This window comes from Rhinopithecus roxellana, chromosome 10, assembly GCF_007565055.1.
Source record: "Rhinopithecus roxellana isolate Shanxi Qingling chromosome 10, ASM756505v1, whole genome shotgun sequence".
In the NCBI taxonomy this organism is placed as follows: domain Eukaryota; kingdom Metazoa; phylum Chordata; class Mammalia; order Primates; family Cercopithecidae; genus Rhinopithecus; species Rhinopithecus roxellana.
The window spans coordinates 82,703,927-82,724,686 of record NC_044558.1 but is presented as its reverse complement, the minus strand read 5'-3'; the positions used below and the strand labels follow the sequence as shown (position 1 = coordinate 82,724,686).

At 52.9% G+C, this 20,760-nt stretch overlaps 2 protein-coding genes across 5 annotated transcripts in view; one reads left to right on the top strand and one right to left on the bottom strand.

The window, feature by feature from the left end:
* HIP1R (huntingtin interacting protein 1 related) overlaps window positions 1-3,296 on the top strand; it is a 28,162-nt gene extending 24,866 nt beyond the window's left edge. For both annotated transcript variants that reach the window (XM_010368370.2, XM_030939835.1), the window contains exons 24-32: window positions 92-150; window positions 367-397; window positions 478-540; window positions 755-855; window positions 1,011-1,116; window positions 1,248-1,371; window positions 1,460-1,521; window positions 1,637-1,843; window positions 2,046-3,296. In XM_010368370.2, the coding sequence (XP_010366672.2) occupies window positions 92-150; window positions 367-397; window positions 478-540; window positions 755-855; window positions 1,011-1,116; window positions 1,248-1,371; window positions 1,460-1,521; window positions 1,637-1,843; window positions 2,046-2,093 (801 nt within the window). In that variant the 3' untranslated portion in view covers window positions 2,094-3,296. The remainder of the gene's footprint in view (window positions 1-91; window positions 151-366; window positions 398-477; window positions 541-754; window positions 856-1,010; window positions 1,117-1,247; window positions 1,372-1,459; window positions 1,522-1,636; window positions 1,844-2,045) is intronic.
* Window positions 3,297-5,520: 2,224 nt separating this feature from the next.
* VPS37B (VPS37B subunit of ESCRT-I) overlaps window positions 5,521-20,760 on the bottom strand; it is a 33,531-nt gene continuing 18,291 nt past the window's right edge. Inside the window, exons 1-5 of one of the 3 annotated variants that reach the window (XM_030939834.1) lie at window positions 12,437-14,719; window positions 11,683-11,919; window positions 11,409-11,580; window positions 8,700-8,782; window positions 5,521-7,822 (exon numbers count right to left, since the gene is read on the bottom strand). In XM_030939834.1, coding sequence (XP_030795694.1) covers window positions 7,331-7,822; window positions 8,700-8,782; window positions 11,409-11,580; window positions 11,683-11,898 — 963 coding nt within the window. In that variant the 5' untranslated portion in view covers window positions 11,899-11,919; window positions 12,437-14,719 and the 3' untranslated portion in view covers window positions 5,521-7,330. Of the gene's footprint in view, window positions 7,823-8,699; window positions 8,783-11,408; window positions 11,581-11,682; window positions 14,720-20,760 lie in introns of those variants that run through there. The other 2 variants (XM_030939833.1, XM_010368371.2) reach the window with 2 other exon arrangements.

Genomic DNA, 20,760 nt, shown 5'->3' with positions numbered 1-20,760 from the left:
TCAGAGCTGAGAGGGCAGGAGGCAGCCCTGGCTTTCCCAGGACCACAGTCCCCTCCTCCCAGCCAGCTCACGGCTCTGTTCTTGGGTGCAGGACATGATGAACCAGGCACGACACGCCAGCTCAGGGGTGAAGCTGGAGGTGAACGAGAGGTGAGCCTCCCTTCTGTCCCCCAGGCCCAGCCTGAGGCGGGCTTCCCATGGCCCCTGAGGTTCTGCCCCTAACTGTTTTGCTCACGGGAAAGGAAGGCCTGGCTCAGAGCAGACACTCCCTCCCCACCTGCTGAGCCCTGCTGTGGCCAGGCCCACCATGGTGTCGTGTGGGCCGCCGTGCAGAGCAGCAGCCAAGTCTCCCCTTCTCTCCCCCAGGATCCTCAACTCCTGCACAGACCTGATGAAGGTGAGGGGGCTGTGACCCTGGTGGGGGTGGGTGTTCTGCACCTGGAGGACCACCAGTCATTGCTGTCTTGGTCTTGGCAGGCCATCCGGCTCCTGGTGATGACATCCACTAGCCTGCAGAAGGAGATCGTGGAGAGCGGCAGGGTGAGGGGCTGGCTGGCAGCAGGGCACAGTCTGCAAGGAACCTGACCCCCAGCCCAGGCCACCCTGGGCATGAGGCCCCCCCCACCCCCTACCACAGGGAGGCCTGAGGGATGCACCCTATTGCCAGAGTGAGGTGAGAAGGGCCCCTGAGGACCCCTTTCCACTTCCGTGTCCTTGACTGGCACGTCCTGCCCTGTTCTCCCGTCGTCACTAGGGGGCAGCCACGCAGCAGGAATTTTACGCCAAGAACTCGCGTTGGACCGAAGGCCTCATCTCGGCCTCCAAGGCTGTGGGCTGGGGAGCCACGCAGCTGGTGTAGGTTGCCCTGGGTAGGGATGGGCGGGGGGCTGCTTCCTGCCAGTTGGAACAGTTTGGGGGTCAACAGGGTGCGGGGAGTAGAGGGGGTGTGGAGTGGCGCCAGCTGTCCATGGGGTCAGAGACTCTGGCCCTGACTGGCCCTTGCCCCTCAGGGAGGCGGCTGACAAGGTGGTGCTTCACATGGGCAAGTATGAGGAGCTCATCGTCTGTTCCCATGAGATCGCGGCCAGCACGGCCCAGCTGGTGGCGGCCTCCAAGGTGAGCTTACACGCTGACAGCAGCACACCAGGCTCTGGGCCCAGCTTGGCTTGGGCTGTGGCTGCCAAGCCCAGGCCTGCTGCTGCCCTGAGCTGGGAGACCTGGGCCCACCCTGACCCCTCGCCCCTTAGGTGAAGGCTGATAAGCACAGCCCCCACCTGAGCCGTCTGCAGGAATGCTCCCGCACAGTCAATGAGAGGGCTGCCAATGTCGTGGCTTCCACCAAGTCAGGCCAGGAGCAGATTGAGGACAGAGGTGAGTGCCACGTGCCAAGTGGGGGCTGCTGGCTCCCAAGACTGGGCGTGGGTGCCCAGATGCTCACCACCTTGCCCTCCGACCACAGACACCATGGATTTCTCTGGCCTGTCCCTCATCAAGCTGAAGAAGCAGGAGATGGAGACCCAGGTAAGCGCCCATGGCTGCCCCGTGACCTCTGAGCTCATCCCTCGGGCGAAACCTGGACCCAGGAGAGGGCTCCCTGGGGAGTCTGAGCTGGGTTGAGCAGGCTGTGTGGCTACAGGTGCGTGTCCTAGAGCTGGAGAAGACGCTGGAGGCTGAACGCATGCGGCTAGGGGAGTTGCGGAAGCAACACTACGTGCTGGCTGGGACACCGGGCAGCCCTGGCGAGGAGGCGGCCAGCCAGCCCAGCGCTGCCCCCCGAAGTGTAATCACCAAGAAACCACCCCTGGCCCAGAAGCCCAGCGTGGCCCCCAGACAGGACCACCAGGTGCCATCTGCACTGGGATGGGGGAGTTCCTGGAGGGGGGTGCTGTGCCCAGCCCCGGAGGGGCACGTCCCTGGGGAAGTCAGGGACCCCTGAAAACCCCTGGTGACATGGCATGCAGGGAGGAGGACCTTGCTCAAGGGAGAGGTGGGGCCCCAGGAGCCTGGCTGTGACCACTGACCCCCCCCACCTTTAACCCCTGCAGCTTGACAAAAAGGATGGCATCTACCCAGCTCAACTTGTGAACTACTAGGCCCTCCAGGGGTCCAGCAGGGCAGCTGGAAGACAGGCCTGGGCCTCTGCGACTGCCCTGACAGGACCAAGGGGCCTCGCCCCTCCACCTGGTGCCCAAGCCTCCTGCCCCACCGTCCCGATCAGTGTCCTCAAGGCCCCTGGCCCTTACTGAACCTGCAGGGGCCTGGGCCACGTGGGTGGTGCTTCTGGATGTGAGTCTCTTATTTATCTGCAGAAGGAACTTTTGGGTGCAGCCAGGACCCAGTAGGCTTGAGTGTCAACTATTCAGGAAATGAGTGTTTTTAATATTCCGAGCTAGAGCTCTTCTTCCTACGTTTGTACTCAGCACACTGGGAAACGGGGCCAGTGTGGAGCTCCCTGCCTTCCGGACTCCTGAAGGTTGTGGATGGACGGAAGGCACACAGACCGTGCTGGCTAATGGGATGAGGGTCAGGCATCCTGTCTGTGGCCTTCTGGGGCACCGATTCTACCCGGCCCTCCAGCTGCGTGGCCTCCGCAGACCAGGCTCTGGGTGGGCTGGAGGAATGTTGCCCATTACTCCTCAGGCCTGGCCCTTGGGCCTCCGTGATGGGAGCCCCCAGGAGGGGTCAGATGCTGGAAGGGGCCGCTTTCTGGGGAGCGAGGTGAGACAGCGGCCCAGGCGCTGCCTTTACTCCTGGAGTTTCCATTTCCAGCTGGAATATGCAACCACCCCCATTTCCTGTTTTCCATTCCCCCGTTCTGGCCGCGCCCCACTGCCCACCTGAAGGGGTGGTTTCCAGCCCTCCGGAGAGTGGGCTTGGCCCTAGGCCCTCCAGCTCAGCCAGAAAAAGCCCAGAAATCCAGCTGCTGCACCGGGGCCCTCAGGGAGGGGACCCTGCAGCTACAGCGAGCTGGGCCCTGGCTTTGCCCATCAGATTTGAACAAATGTGTGTCCCTTGAGCCCGAGGGGAGCGGCAGGAGGGGTGGGACCAGGCTGGGAGGACAGAGCCAGCAGCTGCCATGTCCTCCTGTCCTCACCCCCGCCCCAGGCCCCAGGCCCCAGGCCCCAGGCCCCAGGCCCCAGCCCCTTAGCCCTTCACCCTGTGCTCTGGAAAGGCTACCAAATACTGGCCAAGGTCAGGAGCAGTAAAAATGAGCCAGAACCAGCCCCTTGGCTTTGTGTTAGCATTTCCTCCTGTTGAAGTGTTGTGTTGGCAATAAAATGCACTGACTGTTGTCACTGATGCCCCAGAGGGGCTGTGCCTGGCTCTTCATTCCTTTAGGGACGCATGTTCCCTTGTCTAGACCCTGGTCAGGCGCTGGGACGGGGACCCATTGTGTCTGCATTTAATGCTAGAATACTCAGGACTGCAGAAAAGCTCAGCAGGGCCACAGGCTGTCTGCCTTCCACCTCTGGGAGATTTATGGGCCTCGGGGCCCTCATTTTACACAGGAGGCCAAGAGCCAGCTGCCTCCACAGGGGCCACCTCCACTCCCAGCCTCGATGCCCACAGCTTCCCGGGGGTTCCCAGCAGTTGCTGACCCCCTCAGTGTGTCTGAGACCATGGCTGACAGTTCCTAAGGTGGAGACCCTGACTCCCAGCTGGCTTGAACTTGAGCCATGACCACACACAGCCTTTGCACTTACCGGAAACCTGGAAGGGCATTCGGTCCCTGGGTGTGTGGCAGCCTTACAAGCACCCACTTTACCCAGGAGCACATGCCAGAGAGAAGGCTGAGGTGGGTGAGCTCACCCTGTCCCACCCCCTTCCAAGATCACTGGCATTTATGGAGAAAAAGGACAGGGTGGGTCAGGGGAGAGAAAAGTCCCCTTGGCTGGCTCCTGTATGGCCTCAGACAAGCCTCCCACCTGTGCCCAGGTCTCCTGGAGGGTGAAGTGGGGCCTCAGCTGGGGCTGCGTAGCCAGGGTGCTTGTGCCAGGTGGCTAGGACCATGTATGTGAAAGGGCCTTGTAAGCTGACCACGAAGCTCAGACCCCCATGCCTGGCTCTTGTTTACACGGCAAGATGGCTTCAGAAAACACTAACGGAACTGATTCTCCACCAGATACAGACCAGTGAAAATCCACAGGCAATGACACCACTTGACTGATAATTCTTGAGTTCTCAATGACCAAACTTTTTGAGATGGAGTCTTGCTGTCACCCAGGCAGCAATACAGTGGTGGGCCTTGGCTCACTATAACCTCCTCCCGGGTTCAAGAAACTCTGCCTCAGCCTCCTGAGTAGCTGGGATTACAGATGTGCACCACCATGCCTAATTTTTGCATTTTTAGTAGACATGAGGCTTTGCCATGTTGGCCAGGCTGGTCTCGAACTCCTGATCTCAAGTGATCCGCCCCCCGCAGTCTCCCAAAGTGCTGGGATTACAGGCCACTGCGCCTGGCTAAAACCTTTCATTGGAAAGGCTGCCTTTTGTGGGGCTAGAAAGCAGGAGCTTGGGGTCTGGTCCTGCTCCTCCACCCGCTTCTCCCTGGTCCTCCTTGTGAACGGCGCACACAGCGGGAGGAGAGGCTCCCAGAAGGCAAGGTTCATGAGCCACAAGACTGTGAAATCCAGCATCCTCACTGAAGTGGACAACAGATTTGGCTGTAAGCTTCCTGGCAGCCACTGGGAAGAGAGAAAACTATCAGACACTTTTTCTTTAAGGCAAACTGGCTTCTCAGGAAATGCTTCCCTCTTCCTCACAGAAGAACCACAGAAATTTCTCCTTCACATCCTCATAGGACAATGATGTGCCAGGAATGGCAGCTGTTAGAGGAGACAGCAACAGGTGAGCTTGCTCTCATCTCAGTTCCTCAAGTCACTCGCAGGGGCATTGTGACTCAGACACACAGCTCAGCTGGGATGGTGAGGACGCAGGCACACAGCTCAGCCAGGGCAGCAGGCACAGGGTACAATTCTATAGCTCTGCAAAGAGGCAGGGCTTGCGGGTTCCCCTCCTCTCAGCCTAGAGAAGGAAGCAACACCCACTGGACTTTGAAGTGGGCAGAGGCAACTGCCTTCTTGAAACACCTGCTGGCAAGTCCCCAAAGCAAAACGTCAGAGCCACTGGTTTTCCCACTAAAAACCACCACAGAACATCCTAACAAGTTTCACCATTCACATAGCACACGGTGGCAACCTCATGGACAGAGAGGAGGCACAGCCTGAGCCCTGAGGTCACCCTCAGTCCCCTACTTGGACACAGTGGCTGTGATCCTGAAGACACGCTCTCTTACGCACAGAACATGCTCTGTCCATGACTGCTGTTTATGAGACTCTGGTGACCAAGAGGGTAAGAGGTCCCGCCTGCGCCAGGACCCTGGACAGGCAAAGATTTTTGTCTTCAGCTTCAAAAACAGACATCCCAGCCAGCTTCCCTGCTGGAACTTTGATCACTGATGTTTCAGAACCAGACATCATGAACATCCACATCCCCAAGTAAGTAAGTGACAGGCCTGTAATTAATAATTCTCTATTTATTAAAAAGGGTCCTACAGCTTTACAGCCACAGCACCGTACACGGCCCTGAACAGCGATGGCGAGCCCGGTCAGGGGGCCCTTTGCAACTCCAATGCCGAGCTCACGTTTGGCTGCGACCGTGGCCAGGCTGTGGCATCCCCGACAGCGGCCGCTGGTGGAGGTATGGGGGCGGGTGGCACCGCTCAATCGAGATTCACAGAACATGGCAAGCCCGCCTGACTGGCATGGCAGTGAATCATCCCGTACAGCTTCATTTCTTTTAAGAAAACAGTTACAGTAGAGTTCAAGTCCAAGAGCAGGAATGTACAGTCACTGAGGACAAAAGGCAGTGGCCTGGTCCGTGGCCCACTGGGACAGATCCCGCTTCAGTTCTGCCTTCTGTCACCCTGGCGGCTAGGCACAGGTCAGGGCCCTGGATGCCTGACAAGTGACAGGGGAGAGGCAGGCCAGAAGGTCCACCGGTGAGCACCTGGGCCTTTTCTGTCAACAGGTGCCACTGCCCCCTGCTTGGCCTGGGCCTTCAGCACACATGGCACGTGAAGATGAGGTCCCACAGGGGTGGAGGGAAGAGCAGGTACAGGCGGTCGGAGTGTAGCCCTGTCCCTCAATTCCATGGGGTGGGCTTTCACCAGACCCCTAACGCTGCCCACCCTGAGCCACCAGCCAGCCAGGGGCAGAGGATATTGGCTAAGGGTAGCCTGGGTCAAGGTGGCCGGATGTCTTGACCACCTGTAACAGGGCAATGAACTTGGACAAGCCCTTCAGAGAAAGCAGAGCCGGGGCCCTGCCCAGCCCCTAGCAGGTGTAAAGTCCTGGCACCTGGGGAAGCTAAGGCACAGCACGGACACCCGAGGGTGGGACCGTGCACTGCTTGCACGGAAGGAAATCACATCCACTTCCATCAGCATTTCAATCTGCTCAAGACAGTATCTGCATTTTCTATAAAATTTCCCTGAATGGTCTTGGGAGTGTCAAAAAAGTGTTTTCAATATAAAACAGGAAAATCACACACGTAGTAAAAATATTGGGGGATTATTTCTTCATAGAAACCTTCAGGGCCGGCTCGAGGCAGGAGGGAGAGGAGGAGCAGGGGACACAATTTGCTGTGCAAGTCCCGCTCGTGCGGTCCCCTCCCACACCGGCGACCGTTCTCCGGCCTCTGGACTCGGCAGTGGGCCCAGTGCAAACTTTGCTTGTGGCTCTGAAGCAAGAGCAGCAGCCAGGTCAGGCAGGGACTACGATGACCTCTCCCCAGGTCAGGCGGGACTATTACGACCTCTCCCCAGCAGTCAGTGAGCAACAACGCAGCCGCAGGTGGTGGCCGGCCACGGCGCTCTTCCAGGCCGGCCGGCGCCAACCCGCCCTCACCAGGGCTGCAGTGGCCGGTGGGTGAGACACATAGGACTTTCGAAAATAAAATAAGTATTATGAACCATGCTCGTTAAATAAAACTGCAATGGCAGGACCAAGATTCTAAATGGGAACGGGGGAGAGGCCTTGTTTCTTCCCAAATACGAGTTCATCAACGCTAAGATACTTCGAAATCACACGGAGAATGCAAACCAATGCGACGCACAGGTGTCAGGCTGCAACCCGGCACACACAACTGCCTCGTTGCCCAAAGCCTGGGCTGCTACTACTCACCACTGACCTACACTTCTAAAATCAGACAGACACGCTGGCCCAGGGCCCCAGAGCCCTTGGCACAGAGCGGACCTCCAGCCTCCCTCCCATGTGCGGAGCACAACACAGCAGGCGGAAGGAGTCTCCCAGGAAGGGCTGCGCGGCGCTCACTGGAGGATGAAACCCGGCTGGTGCGGAGGGAGCCGGGGCGGGGGTCTCTGGGGGAGAGCTGGCGGATACGGGGACATGAACTGCGAAGAGAATCCTTGCTGAGTGGCGAGGCCCACGCGGGGGGGCAGGGGCGGGCACTGTAATCCTGGGTACTGCACGGCCTGTCCTGAGCTCATGGCCGCAGTAAACGGGGTGGCTAAGCGTCCTGCAGGCACTGGGGGTGGTGGTGGGGGGATGCGCCGAGGCGCAACGGTGGGGGGCCCACTGGCCTCTGGGGCAGGGTAGGGAAGCGGGGCGGTAGGTGCCAGTTCGGGCAGCCTGGAGGGCAGCGGGGCCAGGGCCTGCGGGAGTCTCTGCCCCTTCAGCACCATCTCCTGGAGCTTCTCGATTTTCACCCGTCGCATGTGGGCCAGTTTCCGTTTGCTCTGATAGACATCAATGAAGGAATCCAGAGGAAGTTCTCCATCCAGAAACTTCTCTGCCATGTTCTGAAAGAGGCAGAAACCTGGTTACAGGGACAGCCAGATGGGGAGGATGCTCCCTTCATGGTCTAGGCACAAGGAGAGGCAATGCCCAGCTACTTCCAACATGCCCCTCCCTGTGGAGGGCCCTGCTCCTGCTCCAGGCCCCAGAGGTTGTGGACTCAGGCCTCAGCATGAGCTGCCACCAGGCAGAGCCACTGGGCAGAGAGGAGGGCAGTCCTGCTGCGCACCCCACCACCAGCGTGACAGGCAGAGGAGCTGGCCTTTGGGTGAGGGCTCTGACTCCTGGGTCCCAGGCCTCTCTCGAGCCCAATGGAGTCCAACACCTCCTTGCTTCCACCCGCCCGCACCCTGACAGGCTCGCCCTGGGTGGATCAGCAGGACAGAAACACCTGTGCCCACTGGGGCCCCCCAAGGCTTCAGAGTTCATCGAACCCAGCCCTGTCTTGGCAGGACCCTGCCAGGCCCTGCCTGCGACAACTGCAACATTCGACCTTGACTCATTTCCTAATCGCCTGGCGAGGCTCAAGGTTCTAATGCGCAGCTGGAAGTGTCCCAGGAGCTCTGTAGCCCCCAGCTGGCCCTTGAACCACGGCAAGTGGTAATTCACCACTGGCCCCAGGGGCTGGCGTTCTCAGGGTGGCACACATGCCCTCTTTTGGCCCTCCCTCAGACCTGCCCACACTCACCCTGCTGTTCCCTGGACCCCTGCCTGGCACTTTCCCCAGCACACAGACCAGGCTGCCTGCTGGCATACAGCCTGCACACCTGGGAGGCACCACCTCCTGGCCGTGGCAGTGTGGCGCTCACACTCCCTGGAGGCAGCGGGCCCACTGACTGCCCAAAGTGCCCCAAGGATTCCACCAAGGCTGGTTGGCTTTACCTCAGTGTCTTCCTCAATCTTGGCCCCTTCTGCTTGAAGAAGTGCTAACAGGGTCTCCAAGGAAGCACTGCTAGACTGTCTGTCTGGAAAAGAAGAGGCATGACAAGAGTGACAGGCATACAGGTAAAGCCCTTCATGATGCCGTCCACACAGACCATGGCAGGATCGCACCTTCCTTTCCAAGAAGCTGAATGTGAAAGGCTTGAAAACCTATAAGGAACAAGTGCACCAAGCCAGTGCCCAGGGGCCAACATCCCATGTCAGAACAACCTGTGTCATGAGCTGCTTCTAGAGCCAACTGTTTTCCAATATGGGGCAGTGACATTGTCATCATACCATTTTGTATTTCCTTTATGTTTTGAGTGGTAACTTACATCAAGTATACACATCTTAAGTGTGTAGCTCAAATTTTTTTTTTTTTTTTTTTTTTTTGAGGCGGAGTCTCGCTCTGTCGCCCAGGCTGGAGTGCAGTGGCCGGATCTCAGCTCACTGAAAGCTCCACCTCCCGGGTTCGCGCCATTCTCCTGCCTCAGCCTCCCGAGTAGCTGGGACTACAGGCGCCCGCCACCTCGCCCGGCTAGTTTTTTGTATTTTTTAGTAGGGACGGGGTTTCACCGTGTTAGCCAGGATGGTCTCGATCTCCTGACCTCGTGACCCGCCCGTCTCGGCCTCCCAAAGTGCTGGGATTACAGGCTTGAGCCATCGCGCCCGGCCGTAACTCAAATTTTAACCCCCAACCAACACCCCCCAGATCCAGACACAGAACGTTTCCACCGGGCGCCCATAGGCCCACTGCACCCGCCAGGTAACCCCTACGCTGGCCTCCACCACCACAGAGGAGCTCTGCCTGGTCTTGACTCCACATCCTGGAATCAGAGTACAGGCCATACTCTGCTGGCTTCTTCCACTCAGCACCGCGTCTCTGAGACCCTGCTCAGGTCTGTGAATCAGTTCGTTTCAATGCTGTGTAATGTTCCATTGTGTAAATAATTTTACGTGCCCATCACCCTGTAGACGGACATTTTTATTGTTTCCAAATTTTATTATAAGGAAGGTAATAAGGATACAACATTCTTGTACCTACCTTCTGAGACATTAATGTCCATTTCTGGTGGGTATACATCCAGGAGCAAAGCTAACTGCAGCACACACACACTTAATTTCAGTAGGTACTACCCACCAACTTTCCCGAGGTGAAATGAGAAAAGGAGCTGGCTGTGGTGGCGCACACCTTTAAGTCCCAAATGACCCACGGACACTCCTACCAGCAACAGATGCATGGCACTTCACTAGCACTTGGTACTGCCGGTCTTTTTACTTTTCATCATTCTGGTTTGAGTGTGTTATTGTAAATTTTTACTGAAGTTAATGGAGAAAATGACAAGATGATAGCAAGTAGTGACAGACATCACTGTAAACCTCACTGCAGAAGGTGATTTTTAACCCAAATTCTTTCAAGGGATGGGGTCTCCGTCACCCAGGCTGGAGTACAGTAATGCAATCACAATTCACTGTGGCCTCAGCTTTCAGAGTAGGTGGGACTACAGGCGAGCACCACCACTCCCGGCTTATTTCATTTCTTTTGCGGAGACATAGTCTCACTCTGTCGCCCAGGCTGGAGTACAGGAATGCAATCATGGCTCACTGCAGCTTCAACCTCCAAGGCTCAAGCAATCCTCCTTCCTCAGCCTCCCAAGTAGCTAGGACCACAGGCATGTGCCACCACACCCAGCTCCAACTTTATCTAAATGTCCCTTTGAGAACTATCAAAAGCACTCAGGATGCTCAACAATCTTTAATTCTGATGTCTCCTCCGAATGGCTGCAAATTAAAGTATGCCATTAAAATAAAATGTTCCAGTGATGTGTATTTTTTTTTACCATTAACAAACAGCATAAGACAAACAGGCAAACAGCATAAGACATCTGTTGAATATCATAATTCAGAAAACTGCTTTTTCTATGCTGTTTAGAGAAGGTGGGGTCTTGAATTTAAAAAGTGATAAGTCTCTTCTAAACTGGGGACTGCTAAACTGGCTGGCTTCCTCCTAATCCCCAGCCCCTTTTCTGGTAAATGCCCCGAGGTACCCACATTTCTGCCACCTGCTCCACGCTGCAAACCCTGGAGGTGTGTGTGGACCTGGGCTGACCTCAGCAGTCATCGCCACCAGGCAGGGCCACTGGGAGGAGGGGGCAGTCCTGCTATACACCCTGCCCTCTCGAACCACAAGAGAGGCTGCAGGTCTGGGGGCCCTCCACATTCCATACATAAACTAGTACAATACAGTGGCTCATGTCTGTAATAGCAGCACTTTGTGAGGCAAAGGCCGGAGGATGGCTTGAGTTCAAGACCAGCCTGGGTAACATAGCAAGACGACCTCTCTACAAAAAAATGAGAAACTAGCCTGCTTGGGTAGTGCACACCTGTGGTCCCAGCTACTCAGGAGGCTGAGGCAGGAGGATCACCTGAGCCCAGGAGGTCGAGTGGCTGTGCTGAGCCATGGTTGTGCCACTGCACTCCAGCCTGAGACAGCAAGATCCTGTTTCTAAAAATAAATAAATAATATACATAAGCCATTTCTTCATTGCAGTAGAGTCACTACCTTAATCTGAAATTTTTCAATAATATTTCCTTCCTGGTGGGGCAATAGCTTGAAATGTGTCCTTCTCTCAACTCTTTATTCTCAAGTGATCATCCTTAAAAAGTTACCTAATTTGGTCTTCTTTATCTGATAGGCTTCAAAGAGAACCTGGAGTTCCTGGTATCTCTGGGTCAAGCGTGCTTTCAATGTGTCCAGCTGGGGCTGGTACAGAAGGTTTCCTTCTGCCAGGCTCCGGTTGCTGGCAAGTGTCATTTCTTTGTTAAGCTGAACATTCTGCGTCTGCAAGGAACACACGAGATGATGAGAACCAAAAGTGTATCAGCTCCTAGACCCCTGGAGGTCCCCACACACACCCCAGGAGCCCGCTGTGGCTGCTGCCACCTCACTGGTCTCCACAGCTGGCACCGCATGCCAGGCAGATGCTACCGGCCCAGAGCCAAACCCCTGGTTTCTCATTTGGAGCTGCTGCCCGTCGCAAAGAATGAGGCCGACTTCCTTCCAGCACGTTTCCAGGACAGGCTTTGTCCTGTGACTCCATGCAGACAGAGCCTTCCCTGCCACGGCTGCGCTGTGACTTGAATTCCTTACTACGGCCATTGTGCTTGTAGAAGTCAACAGCTGTAAAGATTTAGAATTTGATTGTTTTCAAAACAAGTTTCTGCTGCTCCAGAGGAAGTTAAAGAACCACTTATCGGCAGTTGGCATGCCATCAGCAGTTGGCATGATGTCAATTCAGGCTTCATAAGCAGGCTAAGAGGTTCTACCAGCAAGCTGAAGAGACCCTGGGAAGGAACTGTGTTTCCAGCCACCGGGCTTCCTCCATCTCTCCCATGCCCACCCCAGCTCTTCTGAGCCTTCTAGCTCCTAGCTGTTGGTGGATAAGCAAAGCCGACCAAAAGCTGGGGGAAGAGGGGAGACATATTTTGCCCATCAGGGGTTTCATTTTGTCCTTTAAAGCAATGACAGGCTACCCTGGTAGGTAGAGAAGAAGCCACATGCCCAGAACTTAGGGGAGAAAGACAGTGGTAGAAGGTCTGAGGAAAAAAAAAAAAGGCAAAACGCTCCTAGCAAAGCTTAGCCAAAGTTTACATAAAAAACACAAACGCATGGGTACCCTAGTTCCCTCTTCACTCACCGGTGATCGGCTTCCTCTACCACAGCCCAGCCACTGCCACCTCACTTTCCTTCCACACCGTCAGTTTCAACAGCACGCGATTCCTTACCCAGTGTGTGTCTGTTTCTCTTGAAGCAGCTCCTTCTTCAACCCCACCCATCGTATTTTCCCCTTAATATTTTCTACCACCCCACCCAGGCTATTTTTGCTGCTACTTCCTTCCTTTTGGTAGCTGGAGTATAGATTCCTGGCCATGCTGCCTCTGCTCCCCACCCCCAGTCATACCCATTGATTGCTGTCATAGTTCCTGGTGCGCTCACACAAATGCACACACACCACACACACAAGGAAGAGGCTCAGGGAATCAGAGAACAAAGAAAGAAGCCCTTGGATCCATGCCTCAATCAGGAGATCCCTAACCCCAGGAGGAGGGCTCTGTTCAGCAGACAGTGATCTGCATCTCCAGACCAACAGCTGCGCCCAGAGCCCTAAAGATCAGGCTCCACTGAAAACCCGATAGGATTTAAATGACAGTGAAAATCAAACCTCTCTCCCAACTCTGAAGTAAAAGCTAGGAGTGTCCCGGAAATGTGGGTGGTAGAAATGCTTTCATCTCTTCTGATGCCTTTAGCAAAAAAGGAGAATCTTGGGACTGGAAAGACCCAGTTTCACTCGGGTTCCTGGTAAGCAGTGGGGCTCCCGACACCCCCTTCCCCACCCACCGGGCGGCTCTCCATGGGCTTTCTATGCCGGACCAGCAGAAGCATCTTTCTTCCATTGTTAAGACATTTAAAAGAGCAAACAAAAACTACTGTATGGCCACTCTGGAAAATAGGCGCTTTTTAATAAAGCTGAATATGTAACTACCGTATGACCCAGAAATTGTACTCTTGGCCATTTATATCAGAGAAATGAGAACTTACATTCAATAAAAACCTGCCCAGGACTGTTGACAGCAACATTTATTTGTAACAACTAAAATCTAGAAGCAGCCCAGGTGTCTTTTAACAGGTGAATGGGTAAACAAGCTGCAGGCCAGCCAGGCTGCAAAATACCACTCAGCAGCAAAAGGAAGAAACTTGACTGGCGGGACTGATAACGCTCTAGGGAATCACACTGAGTGAAAACAGCCAACCCCAAAGGACCCCTCACTCCACGACCCCATGCACACAACACCCCCGAAATACAAAATCACAAAAATGGAGAACAGATTAGCGGTGTGTGGGGGTACTACAAAAGGCCGACATGAGGGATTTGCATGGGGACGGAGCCGTCCTGATGTTCTGTGTCCTGGCAGTATCAGTGCCCCATCCTGGTGCTGAGAGTGCACTGAATTTCACCAGATGTTACCCCAGGGGGCGGCTGGGAGAAGGCGACACAGGATCTCTCTGTATTCTTACAACTGCATGTGAAACTACGAGCATCTCGAAATAAAATTTAACCATAAATATAACCACCAACCACTGCTGAGATGGCTTTTTCCTGCTGGTCTCACCTGGCGGATGAGAGGGGGCAACTGGTCCAGGCTGCACCGAGAGACAGGCCTCGTGCTCCTGCTCCCAGCCCCACAGTTGTGTGTGTTCCATCACTCTCAGTCAATTCTTTGCTCAATAAACATTTACTGAGCAAGTATCATCTGCCACGCCTGGAGTTAGGCACAAGGAATTCTGAGAAACAGGAATGCTCCCACCCTCAAACTGAGTCAGCATAAATGGAGCCAAACTCATCAGCCCTGATCTGTGAGGCCCCAAATGGCCTGGTCCCCAACCATCCCTTCCCGGTCAGTTCTGAGAAAGCAGGTCCCTAACCATCCTGCCTACACCAGCAGCCACCCTCTGCATCAGTGAAGATAAAATCTGGTGTCTCAGTCACTGTCCGTCCCAACACTAAATACAGATGACACACTTGCCTTTGGCATCCTAAGCACTTTGCACACGTCTGCCACTCAGTGAAGATCTGTTGAATGAATCAGAGAGCCCCCCACAACCCCCCCAAAAGCCAAAATTCACTCAAAGGCAAGCCTGGCAAATAAGGGAGGTAAAAAAGTGTGGAGGAAGAAAAAGCGAGTTACGTTTGTTGAGTGCTAAGTGCCTCCAATCCTTGATGAAGTAGAGGTGCTTCCAGCAGAAAGTCACTAGAGACTGAATCTGAGGGAGGGTGTCACACTGGACCTTAAAGCAATTGTCAAACAGAATTTCCTCAAAAGTCCTCAGTTAAGGTAGCACACAGCAAGTGCAGGTCTCCCATGCAACCACTTGAAAGACAGCACTCGGCCGGGCGCGGTGGCTCAAGCCTGTAATCCCAGCACTTTGGGAGGCCGAGACGGGTGGATCACGAGGTCAGGAGATCGAGACCATCCTGGTCTACACGGTGAAACCCCGTCTCTACTAAAAAAATACAAAAAACTAGCCGGGCGAGACGGCGGGCGCCTGTAGTCCCAGCTACTCGGGAGGCTGAGGCAGGAGAATGGCATAAACCCGGGAGACGGAGTTTGCAGTGAGCCGAGATCGCGCCACTGCACTCCAGCCTGGGCGACAGAGCGAGACTCCGTCTCAAAAAAAAAAAAAAAAAAAAAGGAAAGACAGCACTCAATGCAGCACCGACCGACATTCCAGCAGGCGGCCTAGACTACTCCACAGCAGTCTCAGCCTCAGCTGTGCCTTACAATCCCCGTTTACTGGGGAGTAGGGAGGCTGCTGTTAAAAATCTCAACGTCCCAACCAACCCCTACCTGTCAAGCTCTTCAGGAGGGGGCCCAGGCATGGATACTGTCTTCAAAGCTCCCTGTTGATACAGATCGCTAAGCTGAAAACTTTTTTTTGTTTTTTTTTGTTTTTTTTTTTTTAAGCTGAAAACTTTTGCTTCAGTTTCACCATAAAAATGCATCTACCAAGAAAATCTTACTTCTGTAGAGTTTAAGTCAAGTCAAAATCACGTGTCCTACATATTAGAAAGTCCTAGAGGAGAGGAACACAAGGAAAGTGTGAACTATAATAAAAAGACAACTCATTTGTCCACATTTCTGGGGTCTGGGGAAAAAAGGTAATTTGTTTTGTATAGGACACACATAAGCCACCAGGCATCAAAAGAGGCCAAATAAAACTCCAACTGAGGCTGGGTGTGGTGGCTCACACCTGTAATCCCAGCATTTTTGGGGGCCGCGGCGGGAGGATCACCTGAGGTTAGGAATTTCAGACCAGCCTGACCAACATGGAGAGAAACCCCTTCTCTACAAAAAATACAAAATTAGCCGGGCAAGGTGGCACATGCCTGTAATCCCAGCTACTCGGAGGCTGAGGCAGGAGAATCACTTGAACTTGGGAGGCAGAGGTTGCGGTGAGCCGAGATAGCGCCACTGCACTCCAGCCTGGGCAACAAGAGTGAAACTGTCTCAAAAACAAACAAACAAAAAAACCCTCCAACTGAGGACTGTTAAACTGGCAGTGATTTTTTTTTTTATATCCTTTGGGTATTCAGATGTTTTTAAATAAATAAATATAATTTTTTTTATAATTGAGACAGTCTCGTTCTGTCACCCACGCTGGAATGCAGTGGCGTGATCTCAGCTCACTGCAGCCTGTCTGCAGGGTTCAAGCGATTCCTGTGCCTCAGTCTCTTGAGTAGCTGAGATTACAGGTGTGCACCACCCCTGGCTAATTTTTTTGTATTTTTAGTAGAGACAAGGTTTTGCCACATTGGCCAGGCTGGTCTTGAACTCCTGACCTCAAGTAATCTCCCTGCCTCGGCCTCTCAAAGTGCTAGGATCATAAGCATGAGCCACCACACCCCAACAAATACAGTAAATTCTAAGAGGCCACCCAGAGTATACCCACAGCACCCTGCAGGATAATGGCAGTGGGGACAATGGCCAGGATGCATGTGCTGAAGGTGGATGTCTTTTCTTAAGCATTGGATAAAATTTTTCAATACCAAAACCTGCCCCAGAACATACCCTGGATGCTACAATCAGTGGAGAAACTCTTTCCTCAATCTTTTCGTTGTTACAGTTGGAAAAAAAAGAGGGGGAGGAGAAACAACAGCTTTGTTCATTTGCAAAGCAAAGGCAAACTGTTCAGGACAGGCCCGGGAGGCCTCCATGGGCGCAGCACAAACCACTCAGCAAGGCCCAGATGGCAGTCACTCCGGCCACATACACCCGACTCTCCACCCCTCTGGGACTGATTCCAGCCTCAATGTCTGTGGCCAAATCTGTATAGTAAATCTGAGAATGCTTAGAGAGGTATTTTAGGAACCATCTGACTTAAAAAAAATAATAATAATAATCTTAGGTTGCCACTGTCTTTGTTTCATGGCAGGCACCAACAGATACCTGAAATTGAAAACAGTGATGCCAACCTCTTGATCATTCTCATGATCCTTTTTGTTAACCATAGAAAAGTCTTTTCAGGAAATAATCTCTCTGTGGTAAAGGAACATTCTTATACATTTACTCAGTTTCACTTCAGTTTCCATTTCTCATAAGTGAAGAAAAATGAGATGCCTGATAACAGCATTTGTAGTAGGACCTGGCTTGTCTAAACTTACTTCTGCCCACCTATCCGTGCATGAGCACAGTGAACTCTGGAAGCATGCTCACCCCAGGGCAACGGCAGCAGCCTGAGTGAGTGTGGTTCTTTTACTTTCCGCTTTCTACTTTTAACTATCACAGTGTTTGATTCATTAGAGCAAGCACACATAACTTTGTAGAAAAAGGGTTTTTTTTAAGTTAAAAAAGTATCTTATGGCCAGGTGTGGTGGCTCATGCCTGTAATCCCAGCACTTTGGGAGGCTGAGGTGGGCGGATCACGAGGTCAGGAGATCGAGACCATCCTGGCTAACACAGTGAAACCCCATCTCTACTAAAAATACAAAAAATTAGCTGGGCGTGGTGGTGGGCGCCTTTAGTCCCAGGTACTCGGGAGGCTGAGGCAGGAGAATGGCGTGAAGCCGGGAGGTGGAGCTTGCAGTGAGCGGAGGTCGCGCCACTGCACGCCAGCCTGGGCAACAGAGCAAGACTCCACCTCAAAAAACAACAACAAAAAAAGTATCATATACACTTATCCAGGCAGAAATGTGGAGGGCTCTTTTATCTCTTGGGATGCTTACATTAATATATGTAAATCTCTCAGAACACAGAGTCTGGCTGGGCATGGCTCACACCTATAATCCCAGCACTTTGGGACACCAAGGTGGGTGGATCACTTGAGGTCAGGAGTTCAAGACCAGCCTAGCCAAAATGATGAAACCCCACCTCTACTAAAAATACAAAAAAATTAAGCCAGCTGTGGTGGTGGGTGCCTATAATCCCAGCTACTGGGGAGGCTGAGGCACAAGAATTGCTTGAACCTGAAAGGCGGAGGTTGCAGTGAGCCGAGATCGTGCCACTGCACTTCAGCCTGGGCAAGAGAATAAGACTCCATCTCAGAGACAGAGAGAGAAAACACACACACACACACACACACACACTTTCTCAAATGTGCATGTCATTATTTATTTGGGTGGGGGGAGTGTGGCAGAAAATAAAGTCAGCAAGAAAGAAAAGAGAGCTACAGTCCCCTCTGCATATGCCATGGCTGCTACAAAGGAGACGCATGCAGGGTAGAGGCAGGGGCAGGAGACTGCCTGCAGCTTTGTGGCCAATGCTGGGTCAAGGGTGTAGGTTTCCCGTGGATGCATTCCAGACCAGACACTTGTACAATGTGAACTTCTGATTCCAGCTGGCCAGAGTCTAGCTCCTCCATCTGTAATTATAATTGTGCCTTCCTAAACACAAAGGCAGACAAATCTGCCCACATTTCCAAGCTAAATCTTCTTCATGGAAACATACTCATAGCAGTTCTTTTTTCCCCTTCACACCGTAATATAATACTTGTAACAACTAAGTAAGTGACATGACTGAATCAGGTTAGCAAACTTAAATGAGCAAATGGGAATCCTTAATAGCACAAGAAGTCCTTTAAATGCCCAAAATCCAGTGTGTACTTGGAATTTGGGCTGCTTTAGGATAAAAACAAAGTATGCCCTACAGCATTCTCAGAAGGCATAGTATTTATGCAAAGTAAATAAATTATACTTTAACAAGCAAACTTTATCGTAATTTTTTATTTTTAGAGACAGGGTCTTGTTCTATCGCCCAGGCTGAAATGCAGTGGTGTAATCATGGCTCACTGCAACCTTGACCTCCTGAGCTCAAGCAATCCTCTCACCTCAGCCTCCCAAAGCGCTGGGATTATAGGCTTGAGCCACTGTGCCCAGCCATAAGCAAGCATCTTGTTAAACAAGCATTAGTTCCAGGAATATAAAACGCTCTTTCCGCCAAGGCTGTTCACACTGGCTATGCAGCCTAGAATGCCCTCCTATCCAAATCTCTGCTGCAGACTCTACCCTAACCAAGGCCTTAGCAATGGCAGAGCGTTTTCTAAACTTCTCCCAGCCCCACCAACGCCACACAGAGCTAGACCCTTAGTGGTGGGCATTCCCTGAGGCCCCACTTGATTGAGATGCAATTCACACCTCATACAATCCATCTACTGAAACCATTCCACTCAAGAGTGTCCCATGTATTCACAGAGGATACTTCTGGCTTCACTGTATTCACACTGTATTCTTCTGTGCTTGTCTGTTCATCTATTTATTCATGCATCAAAAAATTTCTTTTCAGGCATCATCATGGGCTGGCTCTGGGAAGTACAGGCAATGGAGACAGAAAAGTGAACAGGAAGGTAAAGTCCCTGTCCTTAGGACAGTGGAGCTACTAAATATGACAAACAGAATCATAAAATCTGTCCACTGCGAGACCAGGTGCAGTGGCTCATGCCTGTAATCCCAGCACTTTGGGAAGCCGAGGAGGGTGGATCATGAGGTCAAGAGCCTGAGACCATCCTGGCCAACATGGTGAAACCCCGTCCCTACTAAAAATACAAAAATTAGCCAGGCAGGGTAACACACGCCTGTAGTCCCAGCTGCTCAGGAGGCTGAGGCAGGAGAATCGCTTGAACCCAGGAGGCGGAGATTACAGTGAGCCAAGATTGTGCCACTGTACTCTAGCCTGGTGACAGAGGGAGACTTCGTCTCAAAAAAACAAACAAAATTAAAAACCTGTCTATTGCTGTGTCACGAAGGTGTTGTAACTCTCCTGGGAGCAACAGGATGCTTGTGGTGTGCTGAATGGTGTGCCCCTCCCCCAAAAAGATGTGTCTACATCCTAATCTCTGGAACCTACATTTATTGGAAAAAAGGTCTTTGCAAATTTAATTAAGGATCTGGAAATGAGGCAATCATCTTTAATCATTTAGGTGGCCCTAATCCAATGACAAGAGTCCTTTTATATTTTTTTGAGGCAGTTTTGCTCTGTCGCCCAGGCTGGAGTGCAGTGGTGTGATCTCGGCTCACTGCAACCTCCAACCTCCGCCTCCCGGGTTCAAGCGATTCTCCTGCCTCAGCCTCCCGAGTAGCTGGGATTACAGGTGTGCGCCACCACGCCTGGCTAATTTTTGTATTTTTAGTAGCAATGGGGTTTCACTATGTTGGCCAGGCTGGTCTCGAACTCCTGGCCTCAAGTGATCTGCCAGCCTTGGCCTCCCAAAGTGTTGGAATTATAGGCGTGAGCCACCGCGCCTGGCCTACAAGAGTCCTTTTAAGAGACACATGGAGGCTGGGCGCGGTGGCTCAAGCCTGTAATCCCAGCACTCTGGGAGGCCGAGACGGGCGGATCACGAGGTCAGGAGACCGAGACCATCTTGGCTAACACGGTGAAACCCCCTCTCTACTAAAATATACAAAAAACTAGCCGGGCGCAGTGGCAGGCGCCTGTAGTCCCAGCTACTTGGGAGGCTGAGGCAGGAGAATGGCGTAAACCCGGGAGGCGTAGCTTGCAGTAAGCTGAGATCCAGCCACTGCACTCCAGCCTGGGCGACACAGCGAGACTGTCTCAAAAAAAAAAAAAAAAAAAAGAGAGACACATGGAGAAGACAGAGGCAGACGAGAAAGCCATGTGAAGTTGGGGGCAGCATGATGTGGTCACAAGCCCAGGACGCCAGCACACATGAGAAGCTGGAAGCAGCAAAAAAGAGTCCTCCCCTAGAGCTTCCAGGGGGAACAGGGAGGGCACCCTGATTTCAGACTGTTGGCCTCCAGAGCTGTGACAGAATTAAGTTTCTGTTGTTGTAAGCTGCCTAGTTTGTGGTCATGTTACAGCAGCCACAGGAAACTAGTACAGTGCTGGAATCTTCCACCTGTTCTTGAAAACCAGTCTATCCTGCTTTGTGCCCCAGCAGCCACCTGGCTGAACTATACCAACCCTTCACGGGGACACTCATCCTCAGGTTCTGGTTGGATTCAGCAAT